Source organism: Phacochoerus africanus, chromosome 7 (genome assembly GCF_016906955.1).
Source record: "Phacochoerus africanus isolate WHEZ1 chromosome 7, ROS_Pafr_v1, whole genome shotgun sequence".
Taxonomy (NCBI): domain Eukaryota; kingdom Metazoa; phylum Chordata; class Mammalia; order Artiodactyla; family Suidae; genus Phacochoerus; species Phacochoerus africanus.
The window spans coordinates 10,664,893-10,680,693 of NC_062550.1; the positions used below are offsets into that span (position 1 = coordinate 10,664,893).

Below are 15,801 nucleotides of genomic sequence, written 5' to 3' on the forward strand. Positions count from 1 at the left end.
CTCTTCCAGGGTGACTCGGGTGGCCCGCTGGTGTGCAAGGAGCCCAGTGGCCGCTGGTTCCTGGCGGGGCTGGTCAGCTGGGGTCTGGGCTGCGGCCGGCCCAACTACTTTGGTGTCTACACCCGCATCACGGGAGTGATTGGTTGGATCCAGCAGGTGCTGACCTGAGGCACTGCCCCCTGCAGAGCAGGGACCCACCTCTTGGACTCAGAGCAGGGGAAGCCAGTATTCTGTGGGTGGCAGGCAGGGCCCTGAGGGGACAGGAGATGGCATCGCTCCTACCCCTGGGCCTGCTCCAGGACATCTGCCCCAGAGGGGCACAAGGAGGGATAAGGGCTATCAGCTGGTGGTCTGGCCTCCCCCGAGGGCCTGGGATGGTCACCAGGCCTGGCTGGGGGCGTTCGTTCCCATCCAGCCTGTCCCCTCCCGATTCACTCTTCTCCTTCCCCTACCGCTGACTTTGGGGGGCAGAGTGAAACAGCAATCACGTGGCTGCCAGGTCCTGGTAGGAGGGTCTGAGCCCCACCCTGGCTCCCACGAGGAGGATGCTGGGAGGGCATCCCTTCCAGAGGGCCACTTCCAGCCTGTGAGGCCCTTGGCCCCACCTGAAGGGTGAGAGGAAGGTGTCCCCGTAGGAAAGGCCCTCTGAGCCCTGGAGACAGCCAAGTGGACCAGCCACCACTGCAGGCCAAAGGGTGGGGAGCCCTAGTCCATGGTCGTCCCCCCCCCACCGCCCCCCCCACTCCCCGGGCCTTCGCTGCCCATTCTCACCTGGAGGTGAACTCACCTGCCCTGTGGAATAAAGCCATCTGTCCAAGGTCCTGCTCTGGGGATTAAATGGGGCCCCAGGTGCCACCCTCAGGCCCTTGACTGAACAGACCCTGCTATCTGCTCAGCCCCCTGGCCAAATGTCCAGAAGGCCAAGGTGGGGCAGTGGGGGTAGGGGTGCCCTCCAGGCAGTCCCAGGAAGGCAACAGTTTGGTGACCCTCAGGTCAGAGTGAGGGCCAGGACAAGTGACGGGCTCCGTCTGGAACCTGCAAGAAAACTGAGGGGCAGAAATCATCAGGATCAACCCAGGGGGCAGCAGGGCAGCTGGGGCCCTGCTTCCTCTCTGGCTCGGCACCCCCTCTGCGTTCAGAGTCATTTATTCAGCAAGCATCTCACAGGCGCCTACCATGTGCCAAGTACTCTGCTGGGGTCACAGAGCTGCACAGAACTTGGCTCCCCACCTCAGCAGGGCTGGGGACGATGATCCAGTGTGAAGGGGCTTTGGGGTCGCCTGTAACTCAGGGAGTGGTGGCCAAGGCGGGGGAAGAGCATTCCAGGCTGGGGAACAGCATGTGCAAAGGGAGAGTCCCAAAAGTCACTTGTCTGTTAGAGAAGAGTAAATTGTTTTTAGTCAGAATAGAGGTCGGGGGAGGGGGGGGAAGATGCTGAAAAGGAATTCATGGGGGGGGAACTGAGATTAGATGGCAAAGAACTTAGAGTTGAGGAGTTCCCGTTGTGGCTCAGTGGTCACAAACCCAACTGTTATCCATGAGGACTTGGGTTTGATCTCTGGCCTCGCTCAGTGGGTTAAGCAGCTGGTATTGACACGGCTCGGATCCTGTGTTGCTGTGGCTGTGGTGTAGGCCGGCAACTATAGCTCCACTTTGATCCCTAGCCTGGGAACCTCCATATGCCACGGGTGTGACTCTAAAAATAAATACATAAAATAAGAGAGCGAGAGCTTGGAGTTGAGCTAAGGCCTTGCCCCTGGGTGCTCTGGGGAGCCATGGAAGGCTCTAGAGCGAGGAAGTGACATGTGAGTGGATTCACATTTTAGAACCACGACTGGCACCAGCATGGAGGGAGCGGGAGGCAGGGAGGCCGGGGAGGAGGCCACGACAGACCTCCAGGGAGAAGAGGATGGGTTGAGGAGGGCGCTGGGGACAGACACAGGGTTAAAGGACCCTCGTTGTCCCTCAGGTGCCTCAGGGGATGGGGTGAGGGGAGGCGGTCACCCAGGACTATGCCCACCTGGGCGGGTGGAGGACCCACTGCCTGATGGGGGGTGCAGGGACACACTCCTGGAGGGAAAGGCTCTGGGAAGGCGTCATGAACTTGGGGCGCGCCTGGGAGGGAGATGTCGAGGAGGCAGGTGGAGCTTGAGAGAGGTTTGGAGGGACTTTCTAGCCACCATCCAGGGAAGACGAAGGAGGTGGGGGGGGGGAGACACAGAGGAGGCAGAAGGGGCCCAGGTAGGAGGCTGAGGGGTGTGGCCAGAGGCTGGAGGGGGGCTGAGGGGGCGGGGTCTCAGCCGCCAGGGTGTGGCCTGAGTGGGCGTGGTCGGGGAGGGCGCAGGGCGGGGCCCTGGCGGAGGCGAGGAAGGGTCTGGTCGGGTGTGGATAAGTCCTCCCAGGAGCCTAGCTGGGACAAGGAAGTGGGGAGCCTAGCAGGGCACCTCGTCTGCGAGGGTTTTCAAAGACAGAGAGTGGCCACGGCATCCATGTGTGGAGAGCCCTTCGCCTGCTGGGTCCCGCCTGTGGAGACGGAGCTGATGGAGCAGCCGCGGTGGATGGACACATTTGGGGTGGGAGAGGGCTGCCAGGAAGCCTCTCAGAGATCTCAGAGGGGTACTCTGCTAAAATGCAAATTCATGGCCTTATCCCAGTCTTAATTAGTCGGAATGAGAGGGGGGGTAATTTGTTCTTTTCACAAGCCTCCTGCCGACTCTCTGGCAAGCAAAGCCAGATATGAAAAGTGGGGTCAACTTCAGAGAGCTGAGTGGCCCAAGGGGAAGTGGTAAGGTCTCCCCAGAGGGCTGAGTGGGCTGGGGAGGGCCTCTGCCTAGGTGGCTGCTGCTTTGCAGAGATGGCCCCCGGCTGGGCTAGGATGCTGGGAGGCAGGGTGGGGGGAGCAAGGCAGACACTCAGTAGGACCAGAGAGATGAAGGCCAGGTGGGTCAGGGGGCCAGGTGGACTCAGAGAAGATGGAGTGGGTTGTATTTCCCAGGACTTGGGACAGAGGGTGGAGGTGGCCTGAGGTATCACAGCAGGAAGCAGAAGGGATGTCCTGGGGGGCTGGGGTGGAGCAGAGGGGATGTCCTGGTGTCCCAGGACGGAGCAGAGGGGGCAGGGAGAAGCCAGGAAGCAGAGGGACACCTGAATGGTGAGGTGGCGCTGCGAAGGGGAAGTCAGGGAGCCAGGCTTGGGAGGACCTGGTTTCCTGATTCCCAGAAGCCTGACTTCCCACCCACTCAGCACTCCAGCTAATCTAGGTCTGCCTGGTGGCGGGGAGAGACATGTGTGACTCCAGGGGACAGGGCCTTAGAAGTCACCTGGTCCAACCCCTCTCTTTACTGATGAGGAAACTGAGGCCCAGAGAGGGGCAGGCACTTTCCAAAGTCCACCCAGCAAAGCAGAGTAGGCACCCTTGGCATCTGGCCACTGGACAGGGATCCAGCTGTGATGCCCCACCCTCAACAGGCACAGGAGAGTGACAACTGGGTGGGGTCCCCGGGCTTTAGGAGACAGTCCGATTACCTTTGGGTTGTCTACCCCACCTTGAGTTCAGCCCCTGTCCCCAAAGGTGGCCCAGAGAAAGAGCGGGAGGCAGCCAGGCTGGCTGTTTCTTCAGGTTTTATTCCACGGTGGGGTCGGACACAGCTGAGAAGCAAGGAGCCAGCCTGGGAGAGGCCAGAAATGCAGGAGGGGCCCCTCGCTCAGCCCCTGTTCCCCCCCCCCGCTGCCCCCCTCGTCCCCCCCCTCCCCCCCGCTGACTGTCCCCTGGGCAGAGGGAAGAACATCCCCTTTCCCTCATCATCGGTCCCTGAGTGGTCGCGCTGCCACTGTCAGCATCCTCCCGACCAGGGCGCTCTGTGCCCCAGCAGGACAGACGGGGTGGGAGCAGCCAAGGTGAAGGCCGAGTCGCCCATCCCCTCTCTCCTATGGGACCAAACCCCACACCCTTCATCTCCCACCAATCCCTGAAGCTGCATCCGGGGCTTTATACCCTCCCTGAGGGTTTCGGGGACCTTGCTCCTCTTTGTAACCTCACCACAACCCTGTGAGGGAGGCGGGGCAGGGAGTGAACCCATTCCACAGACAGGAAGATGAAGGCTCAAGGGGGTGACACGATGGGGCTGGAGGAGTGTGGATCCGCCATGGGGCTGAGGGGCCCGGGGGCGGGGACGGAGGGGCGAGGGAGACACAGCTGGACGGCGCCGCCACCCTCTGGCCATGGGCAGGTGCCCTGCCCAGGGGTCCCAGGGCCCACTTCAGGCTTTGAGAGATCCCAGCGGGCCCCCACCCGGCCCTCCGAGGCAGGGGCAAATCACAGCCCCGCAGGTATAGACAGAGGTGACAGCGGGGAGACCTCTTCCTCCACCTCGGGCCAGGGGCCCACCCCATGGTACAAAAATAAAGGATTTCAGATCGGAACCCCAAGTCCCTGGAGGTGATCTGGGGCCTCACATCCGGGTGCCTCTGGCTTGTAACAGCTAGAAAATAAGAGGGGGCAGGGGGAGGGGGGGTGGTGGTGTTCGGAACACCGGGAGGGGGATGAGAGGGTAGGACCAGTGAGGAGGGGGTCGTGCAGGGCAACAAGAAGGGCAGAGAGGAGATTGAAATGGAGGGAGGCGGGGTGGGAGAGAGGGAGAGAGAGAGAGGTAGGTGAGTACAAGGTCCTTGCTGGAAGGAAGGCGGGGGCTGAGGCCCAGAAAAAGTGGATCCAGAGCTGAGGGGGGGCAGGAGCAGGAAGGGGACCCAGCTTGCCCATCTGGGAGCCCCATGCCCCATCGTGGGCTGGGTGGTGGCCACCTGGCAGTTCTGCCAAGACTCTGGCCTGAGTGTGGGAGGCTGGTCACCACGGTCTCAGGCAAAAGCTCACAGAGATCAGCTGTCTGTCCCCATTTTAGAGGCATCTGTGGCCCAGAGAGGGACAGTGACTTGCCCAAGGTCACACAGCAGGCAGATAAGATTGCGTGGGGGCCTGTGGGCACCTGGCCAGGGCTTCTTCTGCCCTGGCCTGATCCTCAGCCGGCTCCGGCTAACTCCTCATCGGTCAAGGGAATCCAAGTGTGGCCTGGCCTTCCCACCCCCGCAGAAACTGGGGAACCCAGTGCCAACCCAGGAATGCTGGAGTTCCTGGCCACGCGGGGATGAGGTCAGGGCGCCTGGCTTCTGTTTCCCTTCCCTCCTGCCCAGCCTGGCTCTGGTGCTGACAGGCAGGCAGGAAAGAATCTCCTCTCCCTTTGGTCGTGTCTCAGAGCCTCATACCCAAGGCCCAGAGAGGCCGAGAAACTTTGGTGAGAGGAGGAGAAAATCAGCCGGAAGTTCAGCTCAAGTCCAAGGAACAGGAGATGAGCACCGTCCGGGCTTCCACCCCTCCCTCCAGCTCTGCCAAAGCTACAAACCAGGAAAGGCAGCTCTGGGGGCGGGCGAGGGGCCCAGGAGGGGGCCCAGGAGGAGCCCTTGCTGCAAGAAGCGCAGCCTCAGGTCTGAGGGCGTGCGGACGGGAACCTGCAAGGAGGAAAGGTGAGGAGGAGAGGACAGGGCGGCCACGGAGCAGGGGGACCAGCCTCAGACGTGCCCGGCGGGGTCGGCGGATGCCGACGAGGTACAGCCGCACCCCTCCTCCCCGGGCCTGGAGGCAGGAGGTGCCAGCAGGGGAGCAGGAGGCGGCAGGCAGGACGCTCTGGAATGTAGGGCCAGGGCGCCCGGGTGGAGGGCGCAGGAGGCTGGGACCAGGGCAGCCCCGGGATGGAGGCGCGAGCAGGCAGAGAGGAAGCCCGGACAGGGGCAGAGAGGGAAGAGGCAGGGTGTAGATGAGATCCAGGAGGAAGAGGAGGTGGATGAAGATGAGGCAGGAGCTCCAGCGGGAAGCGGAGGAGGAGGAGGCGGTGGTGGGAGGGAGAAAAGGTTAGCGGGATCCTGAGATGACTGGGCTGCAAAGAGAAAGTGAGAGAAGGGATGGTTATGCAGGAGAGGCGCCAGGGCTGCGCTAACCCTGGTGGGCCGCCCCCCCGCCGTCCCAGGGCCCCGGGTCTGCAGCTGGCTCCAGCTCGGGCAGGAGGCTCCGGCTTTTATTAGCAATCATTCTCCTGGGGGGTTGGCTGCACCTTTCTCCTGTGTATCTGCCTCCACCTGCACCTCTGCCACCTCCACCTCCACCTCCTCCTCCTGATGCTGCTCCTCCTCCAGCGGCTCCTCCGCGCTCTGTGAACCAGCCGGCGGACCCAGGGAAGAAAGAGCGCAGAACTAACCAGGGGGCCAGGGCCTGCTGGCGGCTGTCCCCGCGGGTTCCCATCTCAGGGCAAGGCGAAGGGGGGCCTCCGGGGGAGGGGGAGCGCTACAGCCACAGAAGCTGGGGCATCTTGTCCTGGTCCCCGGGGGAAGCCTGGGAAGGGTCTGGGGAAACCAGCCGAGGGTGGGGTCCTGCTGAAGATGCTCGCAGATCAGCCTGGCTGCTGGGATGCGAGCAAGGCTGGGGCACGGGAGAGAGGCGGGGATGAGTGGGTGCGGCGTCCTTGAGGGGTGCCTGGGAAGGCCTCATTTTAGGAGGTCCAACCCAGAGTAGGCATGCGGCCAGGGAGGGCTCAGGGCAGCCACCGGCCCCGTCTGAGATGCCAGCCACAGCCTCTGGCACCCCGGGTCCCGAGGTCTCTCCCAGAGAAGCAGAAGCAGCAGGCTCACCCTGCACCCTTGCAAGGCCGTGCCAGCCATAGCCCAATGGGGGCGAGGCGGGCAGGGGAGGTCACAGCACAGGGAGGCAGAAAGACGGGAAGCTGGAGTTCCTACATCTCCACCACACAGGGACAGGCTTCTAGAAGGAAGGAATGTTCTCCCTTCTTCCCAGCCTGGCTTGCTGCCTGCTCCACCGGTCCTACCGTAGGGCCCTGGAGGCTTCTGACCAGCTCTGGGTCCAGGGTGGCAGGACCTCTGCTCAGCCCCTCCCCTGAGCCAGCCGATGTCCCTCACTGGCCATAAACAGAGATCTGGAGCCCCCAGGGCTCCTGACACCTCTTCGGCAGAGCCCGGGCAGGAGCCTGGGGGAGGGACAGGATGAGCAGACTCCCCATGGCCCAGGCCCCTGGGAAATACAGTCTCTTCGAATCCCGGAAGTTCCAAGCTGGACGGCATCACAAAGAGCACGTGGTCCCTCCCTCTCACTTCTCCGAGAGCCCAGCCAAGGTGTCAAGAGGGGGTCAGAATCGTCCAAGGTCTCCCAGGGGGCTCGAGCCCAGCCCCCTAGTTCAGGGCACACCCCCTGTGCTGCACCACCCCATGGCCACTGCCAGCCCACTGTTCAAGTGGCATCTAAGTCCACTCTCACTGTGCCCTGGGGATGACCCATCTCCCTGCCCCCCTAGCCTGGGCCTGGGTAACTGGGGTGAGCAGACAGGACCATGGGTGGCATGGGATGGATGGCATTGACTGTGACCGAGGGAGGGAAGGGAGATGCGTGGGCAGCGGGAGGGAGAACGAAGCAGCAGGGATGGCCGGGCAGGGGGGTGGGGGGGCGCGGAGGGCGTGAGGGGAGGGAAGTAAGGGTGGGGGCCGCTCACCTTGGTTTTGCGGCTGGACTCGGAACTCAGCCCGTGCGGGGAACTGTAGAGCTCCTTGGACACCACACACAGGAACTCTGCCTGGTCCTCGCTGCCGTAGTTGTAGGAGGAGCCGATGTTCACCAGCTGGAGAGGGGAGCGTGGGGAGAAAGTGACAGGTAGAGTGGGGGGGCGGGGGCAGGTGGACACTGGCACTTGTCAGGACCCAAGTGGTGCCCTTGCTGTTCTATTCAGGCCCATCCCTGGGTTTCCGGAGGGCACTCGGGCCCAAAGTCTCAGTCCTCTCCCCTCCCCCACCTAAGCCTCTGGTCTATTTCGAGGGCCAGCCTCCCCGAGTGGCTTGGCTGGGCCTGATCCTTAGAGGAAGGCGGTGACCGTTGCTGTTCCTCCCCCACCCAGCCTACTCCCAGCTCTATCGGGCCACTTTCTAAAAGCAGGCACAAAGAGGCAAAAAAGGGAGTTCCTGCTGTGGCTTAGCAGGCTGTGAACCGGACTCGTCTCCAGGAGGATGCGGGTTTGATCCCTGGTCTCGCTCAGCGGGTTAAGGATCCGGCACTGCCTTGCGCTGTGGTGCAGGTTACAGACGTGGCTCGAATCCCGTGTTGCTGTGGCTGTGGTGTGGATCGGCAGCTGCAGCTCTGATTGGATCCCTAGCCTGGGAACTTCCATATGCCGCAAGTGCAGCCCTAAAAAGCAAAAATAAAATAAAACAAAAGCAGGCAGAGGCTCATACAGGGCAGACTGTGCCCCTGTCCCAGACGTGGCTGAAGCAGCCCCAGACCCAGGTTGCAGGATGAGGTTGGCATGACCTGGGGATGGGGCCCCAGAGAATATTCTGTTCAATCCTTTTTTTTTTTTTTTGTCTTTTTGCCTTTTCTAGGGCTGCTCCCAAGGCATATGTAGGTTCCCAGGCTAGGGGTCTAATCGGAGCTGTAGCTGCCGGCCTACACCACAGCCATAGCAACACGGGATCGGAGCCACGTCTGTGACCTACACCACAGCTCATGACAACAGCAGATCCTTAACCCATTGAGCAAGGTCAGGGATCGAACCCCCAACCTCATGGTTCCTAGTCAGATTCGTGAACCACTGAGCCACGACAGGAACTCCTATTCTGTTCACTCTTGGAAACAGAGGTAGAACAGGTTGCCCGTTCCTTAGGCCAGTGGCCCCCTGACGTGCTAGCTCAGCCTTTGAGGGCCCATGCCATTGCCAAAGACTCCCACAGGCTCTCAAGAGTGGCTTCACCTTTGTTCTGGGGTCCCTAAAATAACCACATTGTGTGGGAACCTCCACATAGTGTGGGTGTGGCCCTAAAATTAAAAAAAAAGAAAAAGAAAGAAAGAAACTGAGGCCCAGAGAGATGTGACTTGCTCAAGGTCACACAGCATGCCTGTGGGGAGGCCTGGATTCTGGCTCCTGGGCTGGGCTCGTCCCTCCATGCTGCCTGGCCATCTGGGGAGCCCGGCCTGCTCCCTTCTTCAACCTTCAGGTGCAAAGGAGCTTGTGTGGGTAAAGGGCCGGCCCGATGCTTCCTTCCCCTTCTTGAAGGGCACATCTGACCTTGGGTTAACCTGCTGGCTCTGTTCCTCTGGACACCTGAGAAGGCGTGACGTCAGCTGCATTACTAGGACAACACTGTTGATGATCAAAATCTCTCCCGGAGGACAGGGAGGAAGTACAGGTCACTGTAAATACTTCATGAGAAGCCACTGCTCTGGGCTGCCCTGAATGTCACAGTGCTTGTAACTGGGCATGTCCCTTAAAGGAACCCAGAGGCTATGCCTGGGGAATTGTTACAAGAGCTGTGGGTCCAAAGGGCCCTCTGCTCCGTGCTATGAATCTTGTCCTTGCAGCAGAGCTGTCGTGCTGCGGGGAAGACCACCACCCGCTGGAAAGACTGCCACCAAAGGGGACTCACCGGAGCCGCCCTGCTGCCAGCGGTGCTTCCTCCTTCGCCCTTCCTGGTCAATCTGCTGCCTTTTTTCTTTTTTTGGCCACACCCCCGGCATGTGGAAGTTCCCAGGCCATGGGGAATCTGAGCCACAGCTGCGACCTATGGCACAGCTGCAGCAACGCCTGTGCCTTTAACCCACTGCGCTGGGCCAGGGAGCCGACCCACACCTCGGCCGCTGCGGTCGGATTCTTAACCCACTGTGTTACAGTGGGGACGCCCCAGTGTGGCATTTCTTAATCTTGTCTAGTTTGACTTAAGCAGACCCCTGGGTGGGGGCTGTGGGAGGGACCTCCCCCCCAACCCCAATACCCCCTGCTTTGCCCAGAGGTGTGGCCCCCGCACATGCAGCCCACCTGCTCGAAGCGCCAGCCGTCAGACATGGTGGAGACCATCTGAGTGAGCTCCTCCTCCTGGCACTGCAGCACGCGGTACACGTGCTTGGGTGGCACCTGCAGGCAGAGGGGTGACGTGGAGGGCACCTGTGGGAGCGCCAGGCACCCAGGACGGGAAGAGCACCTGCCCTTCCCCCACCATCTACCCCCCTAAGAAGGACAGAAGGTGGGGGTGGGGGGAATGGGAAGACGGGAGCTGTGTTCTGAGTACCTACTACGTGCCAGGCACGGGACATGCAGGATCCCACTGAATCCCTCCCCAACTCTGGCAGTAACGGGGTGTTCATGGAAGCTCAGAGGGGGTGAGTGACGTGCCCAAGGTCACCCAGCTAAAGAGCAGCAGAGCCAGGGCTGGAACACAGGAGGGGCTTGGGGGACACCCTGGGTCCCTCACTAACTGAGGCAGCCCCTCCAGGAGACACAGTGCATCTCAGCCCCCTTCAGTCTCCTGCACCAGGAAGATGGGGCCTCACAACCCATCTCCCACCCCTCGCATCTCTCCCAAGATGGGCAGAAACTCTCTCCAGCTCCTCCTCCAGACTGACCCCTTAGGCCTAGGGCCCAAGCTCAGAAGAAATGCCAGCTCCAGCAGCGGGTGGTGTGCCCCCCACGGGACACATGAATGGACAACGTACTAGTCCTGAGTTGCCCCCCAGAGGGCCCCCTGTACCTCCACACTGACCCCGTTTTGCCTGTGAGGAAAGGAAGCCTGGCAGTTCTCAGCACGGCCATATTCCACAAGAGGGAGTCAAGGTCCAGAGAGGGTCGTGATGGGCCCAAGGTCACACAGCAAACAGAACTCAGGATCCGTCTCCCAGTCTGGGGCTTTGCTGGGCCGTCTGGGAGCTGGATCAGCACTGCCCTTACAGGAGAGCTCAGCCTCCCCAAGGCAAACTAGTTCTGCCTCTTCCAAGCTTCCCCTGCCTCCCTCCCTCCACCTCCTGCTCTGGCCACAGAGGCCACCCCACTGCCCCACTGCCCCCCCTGACCTGTGTGACAGTATAATCCTTCTCTTCCATCCGGTCTTTGATGATGCGGATCAGCGGGCCGATGTTGTAGAACTCCGCTTCCTCCAGGACCCCTGGCACAGACAGAGCAGCCCCTTGGTCACTCCCGCTGCCCCCGTGTCCCGTTCTCACCTTGCCCCCTCCGCCTCCAAACCCACCCCCTTTCCGGCATCTGAGTTCAGGGGTCAGGCCAGAGGACTGCCTTCCTTGGGTCCCACGCTCGCTATGGTGGGGGTGCGAGGGAGCCATCGGCTGCGCCCTTAGCTGCGCATCCATCCCTGCTGTGCCGAGCACGGTGACCCGGGAACACCAGCGGTCCCTAGTCTGGGGGCTGCTCTGGGGCTCTCCAGAGGCAGCGAGCCTGTTGCCACTGGGCCCTGGATCTCCACAGAGAGAAGGGGTTGGATTGGCCCCTGATGACAGGCTCTGGGTGATGAAGCACCTGCTCAGGGCCAGGCATCACGCTAGGCACGTGACACGCTTTACCGCAGTTCATTCTCAGCACGACAAGCAGGTACCTTCGTCACCCCCCTCCCCACAACTGGGGGAACGGAGGACCAGGCAAAGCAGCAGCTGGGCAAGGCCACACACGCAGCATGTGACAGCTGGGATTCAGACTCAAGTTCCTCTGCCTAAGTGCATGATCGTCCTGCATGTGCATCTCCTCGACTGCCACACTTCACAGTTTGCAAAACCCCTCCTGTGCTCATCACAAGCCCCAGGGCCGGGGGCAAGCAGGCGTTACTGTCCCCTTACAGTTAAGGGAACTGAGTGTCTTAGAGACTGAGTGAGTCACTGCTTCGGTGAAAGGGACAGCCCTCAGCCTTTGGGTGCCCCTAAGGTCCTGGAGGGCAGGGGCATTTCTAGTCCTTTCCATGACTGGCCTCTGCGTGTGATCTGCCCTGTTGTCCCCAACGCCCACACAGCCCCTAACACAGAGGAGGCAGTCAGTGAGCACTGCTGCCTGGGTGGCCCCCACAGAGTCCTGCAGGTGACAGACAACCACTCTGCGCCTTGGATCCTCGGGGCCTCGGTGCCAGGCACTGCACTAAGTGACACACTTGTATGAGGTCCTTTTATCCTCCCAGCAGCTCTGCCAGGTGGGTGCTCCTGTCACAGATGCAGGCATGGAGGTGCAGAGGGATAAGTGACTTTCCAGAGATGCAGGCATGGAGGTGCAGAGGGATAAGTGACTTTCCAGGCGTCACACAGCTAGTTAATTTCCTCCCAGATCCCCTGACCCCCTGGATGGGGGCCTTAGCCCAGTGTGAAGGTGCTGGAAGTGCCAGGGCTTTGACAAACCCAGAACCTGTAAACAGGTGGTGGACTGTTTAGCTGCCCTCCACACAGGACCTACTCCTGGGCCCGGGCCACGCCCACGGTACCTGCTCCCCCAGGGGCCCAGGCCACGCCCACGGTACCTGCTCCCCCAGGGGCTGCCAGGAAAGCTGTGGGGCTCTGCAGGGCCCATGCCTACGGTGGGCTCTGATTTTCAGCCCTGTCCCACTGGGGAGCCACGTGGCCTCTAGATCACTGTGTCCCTCAGGGGTCAGGACGGAAAACCGGGGGCCCGGGTGGGGATGAGGTCTCTGTGCTAAACACCTAGAGGGTACAAGCCCTGGGACGCGTGACATTTATTGTCCCTAAGGTAAATCACCGCCCTCACTTTACACACACAAGTGGAGACTCAGAAAGGAGTGACAGGTCTAAGCTGGCCTGGCTGGATCCGCAGACCCAGAGCCACACCCTCTGCCTTAAGGAAAAGTGTACTTGGCACCCCCAGCTCTTGACCGGGGCTCTGCCAAGAAGCCATTCTCCCTGGCAAGGCTCCCCCACTGGGTGCTGGGCCCAGAAGTGGACATCTACTGGGCCTCAGCCACCCAGGCCTGGGAGGGACTGAACCCTCGCTGGAGAGGGGACTCCCCACTTCCCCGCTGCCACCCACAGCTGGTACTGCGCTACAGAGGCTGCCAGTTTGGGGAAGAGGCCCCTGCTCCACCAGCTGCGGACTGTAAGCCCTCCCCAGTCATCTGAGATACGGGATCAGCCAGAGAAAGAGAGCCGTACTCCCTCCATGCCCACAGCCACCCTTGCTCACAGCTGGCTTCCTGGGAGGCCAGGCCATCCCCGCCCACAGGGGAGGCTGCCAGCCCCACTGGCTCCCACTATCTCTGCGGGGTTTTTTTCCTTTCTTTTTTGGCCATCCCATGGCATATGGAGTTCCTGGGCCACTGCCTCTGTGCTTGTCACCACACCCCCCCCATCCCCTGCCGCCAAGAGCACCCAATGAAAGCACGGCCAGTCACCTTGGCAGAGTCCCCAGGCCCAGCCCGGGCAGAGGTTTTAGGATTCGATCCTGTCAGGGATGAGAAGAGGCAGGAAATGTGGAAGAAAGGCGATGCCCCCTCCAGCTGGGAGAAATAACTTTGGACCTCCATGGAAGGCCCTGGCAGGCCGCCCAGGACAGAGCTAGGGTGTGAGCCCCGGGCAGACCCCTGGACCAACTCACCCTCCTCGGCCATGTCCTTGTCCAGCACCAGCTTGCCGTGCCGGAGGAAGTTCAGGATGGGCCCGAAGTAGGTGGGGTCTCGGTCGATGAGGTAGGCCCCAGTCTCATCCTGCGGAGGTGAGGGGCACAGGCGGTCAGAGGAGAAGAGTGAACCCCCCCTCCCTGTCTGACCCTGCACACCCCCTCCTCACTTCAGTCCCAGTAAAGGATCAGAGGGAGGGCAGGAAGGGGCAGAGGGTTTGCTCATCCCCAGAACAGAGGGGCAGGATGGAATTAAAAGGCTTCAGGGTCAGGAGTTCCCTTGTGTCTCAGCGGGTTAAGAACCCAACTAGTACCCATGAGGATGCAGACTTGATCCCCCGCCCCGCTCAGTGGGTTAAGGATCCAGTGTTACCCTGAGCTGTGGTGTAGGTCACAGATGTGGCTTGGATCCTGTGTTGCTGTGGCTGTGGTGTAGGCCGGCAGCTGCAGCGCCAATTCGATCCCTAGCCTGGGACCTTCCATATGCCGTGGGTGCGGCCCTAAAATGAAAAACAAGCAAACGAAAAAAGGCTTTGGGGTCAGATATACCTAGGTTCAAATCCTGCCTCTGCCTTTTCCTGGCTGTGTGACCTTGGGCCAGTGAATGGGCCTCTCTGAGCCTTACTCCTCTCCCCCATAATGAGGGGACATTGTGAGCATCCAGTAAGGTCTGAGTGGCATCCGACCCAGAGTAGGGCTCAGGGATTGTCCCTCTTAGAGGCTGTTTCCTGAAGCCAGCCCTAAGCTGTCTTCACTAGATCCCCGGTCATTCTGGGGATGTTTACAAGTTTCCAAAGGAACCGCTCTCTCATTGGATACCCTCAGCCTGCAGGGAGGCAGGGCGGGCATCAGCACAACTCTACAGAGAGAAAGCAGAGACATCATCAGGTGAGGGGACTCGCCCAAGGTCATAGCATCAGAGGGTCTGGAAATGGGATGGAGGGAGCCTTTGAGGTCATTGCCTGACCAGCCCCCTGGGGTTGCAGGCTGGAGGCTGAGCCTGGCGCAGGGAAGTATCTGACCCAGAGTCATGCAGGCAGTTTTAAAGCCGAGATGGGAACCCAGAAATGGTGCCCCAGGCCAGCGCTCCTCCCAGATGAAGCCCAGCTCAGAACACACCCTGGGGTTTCTCCACCCAGCTCCTGGCACACCAGGCCACCCACACCCCAAAGGGCGGGGAGAAGCAGCCTTGCACTCCTTCTGTGGTGCAGGAGTCCGGTTTGGGCAGGAGAAAAGGCCCTAGGGGTCTGTCCCTCCCCCCAACTCCAAAGCAGGGTGAGAGTTCCCATCCATCAGTCTCCGGGGTTGGGAGCCCTGGGCACAAAAGCTCCAAATGGCCGCAGCCTGGCGTTGTCCTGTTGCCACGGCAATGGCACATCCCTCACTCTCCGATCCACTTCCTTCTCCCGGGCTCCGGCCAGTTCTTCCCGCCTCCAGCTCTTGGAAATAAACCCGGCCGGGTTTCCAGCCCCGAGGGCGGGCCAGGCCGGAGAGCCAGATTCCAGCAAGCGAAGGATCCCCAGCCCGACAGCCGCCCACCCCGTGGGCCTCACCCGGTCGGACTGCAGCTCTTCCCCCTGGCACAGGCGGCTGAGGAAGGACTTCTGCTCCCTGCATAGCGTCTGCCGGGTGGTCAGGAACACCGTGCCCCCCACGTTGAGCCGCACCCACTTGCCCCAGCCGCCCGCCCCCGCCGGCGGCGCTGCCTCGCCGGCCTCCATCCTCATCGCTCTTCCCAGCGTCTGCATCCTCCCGGCGAGGCGGCTGGAGGCGGGCAGGTACCGCGCGCAGGGCATGCCGGGAGCTGTAGTTCGCACCGCCCCCCGCAGGTGGAGCCCCGGCTGAGGGTCCCCGGACCCCCGCGATCCTGCCTTCCCCAGTCCTGCCCTCCTTTACCCTTCCTGGAAGACCCGCAAGCGGGTGTCTCTTAAAGAAGCCCTTGGCCAAATTACTCTGGGGAAGGTCAAGTTGTTTTTCTGTCATTTTTTTTAAAGTTGCGTTGAAGTCTAGTGGATTTACAATGTGAGAATTTCTGCTGTACAACAAAGTGATTCAGTTGGACATGCACACGTCTATTCTCTTTCGGATTCGTTTCGCACATAGATGATCACAGAACATTGGGTAGAGTTCTCTGTGCTGCACAGCAGGTACGGGTGGGCCAGTCATTCATACCTCAGTGCGCATGTGCCAATCCCAAACCCCCCACCCCCAGACCATTCCAGCCCCACCCCCTCACCTGAAGTGACGGTCAAGTTCGAAGTCACTGGGAGAAGAGTGAGTGAGACCCCAAGCCAGCAATCGCCCTCTTTGGTCTCCCAGCATCATTTTCCTTTTGTCCAATATGGGTTATCAAACAGCTGACCTGAGA

At 61.1% G+C, this 15,801-nt stretch overlaps 2 protein-coding genes across 3 annotated transcripts in view; one reads left to right on the forward strand and one right to left on the reverse strand.

Annotated features, from left to right (window-relative positions):
* Positions 1 to 856, forward strand: part of TMPRSS6 (transmembrane serine protease 6) — a 33,717-nt gene extending 32,861 nt beyond the window's left edge. Inside the window, exon 17 of the mRNA XM_047786356.1 lies at positions 10 to 856. Coding sequence (XP_047642312.1) covers positions 10 to 168 — 159 coding nt within the window. The 3' untranslated portion in view covers positions 169 to 856. The remainder of the gene's footprint in view (positions 1 to 9) is intronic.
* Positions 857 to 3,759: 2,903 nt separating this feature from the next.
* KCTD17 (potassium channel tetramerization domain containing 17) lies at positions 3,760 to 15,206 on the reverse strand. 2 transcript variants are annotated; one of them, XM_047786359.1, is made up of 9 exons: positions 14,987 to 15,206; positions 13,413 to 13,521; positions 10,886 to 10,977; positions 9,858 to 9,953; positions 7,548 to 7,673; positions 6,102 to 6,198; positions 5,855 to 5,927; positions 5,397 to 5,504; positions 3,760 to 4,481 (listed from the first exon to the last, which is right to left on the reverse strand). In XM_047786359.1, exons 1-9 carry the CDS (start codon positions 15,179 to 15,181, stop codon positions 4,412 to 4,414), a joined length of 966 nt encoding a protein of 321 aa, XP_047642315.1. In that variant the 5' UTR covers positions 15,182 to 15,206; the 3' UTR covers positions 3,760 to 4,411. The 2 variants fall into 2 exon arrangements, with proteins under 2 accessions (XP_047642315.1, XP_047642314.1); XM_047786358.1 differs by having other exon boundaries at positions 3,760 to 5,927.
* Positions 15,207 to 15,801: the final 595 nt, after the last annotated feature.

Bases quoted from the DNA above. Each gene is read 5' to 3' on its own strand.
- KCTD17 (XM_047786358.1), bottom strand. From the start codon at position 15,181: ATGCAGACGCTGGGAAGAGCGATGAGGATGGAGGCCGGCGAGGCAGCG. The intron at 10,978-13,412 runs GTGAGTTGGTCC...TGTCTGTGCCAG, and splicing joins CAAGGACATGGCCGAGGAGG to GGGTCCTGGAGGAAGCGGAG. The intron at 7,674-9,857 runs GTGGGCTGCATG...TCCCCTCTCCAG, and splicing joins ACGGCTGGCGCTTCGAGCAG to CTGGTGAACATCGGCTCCTC.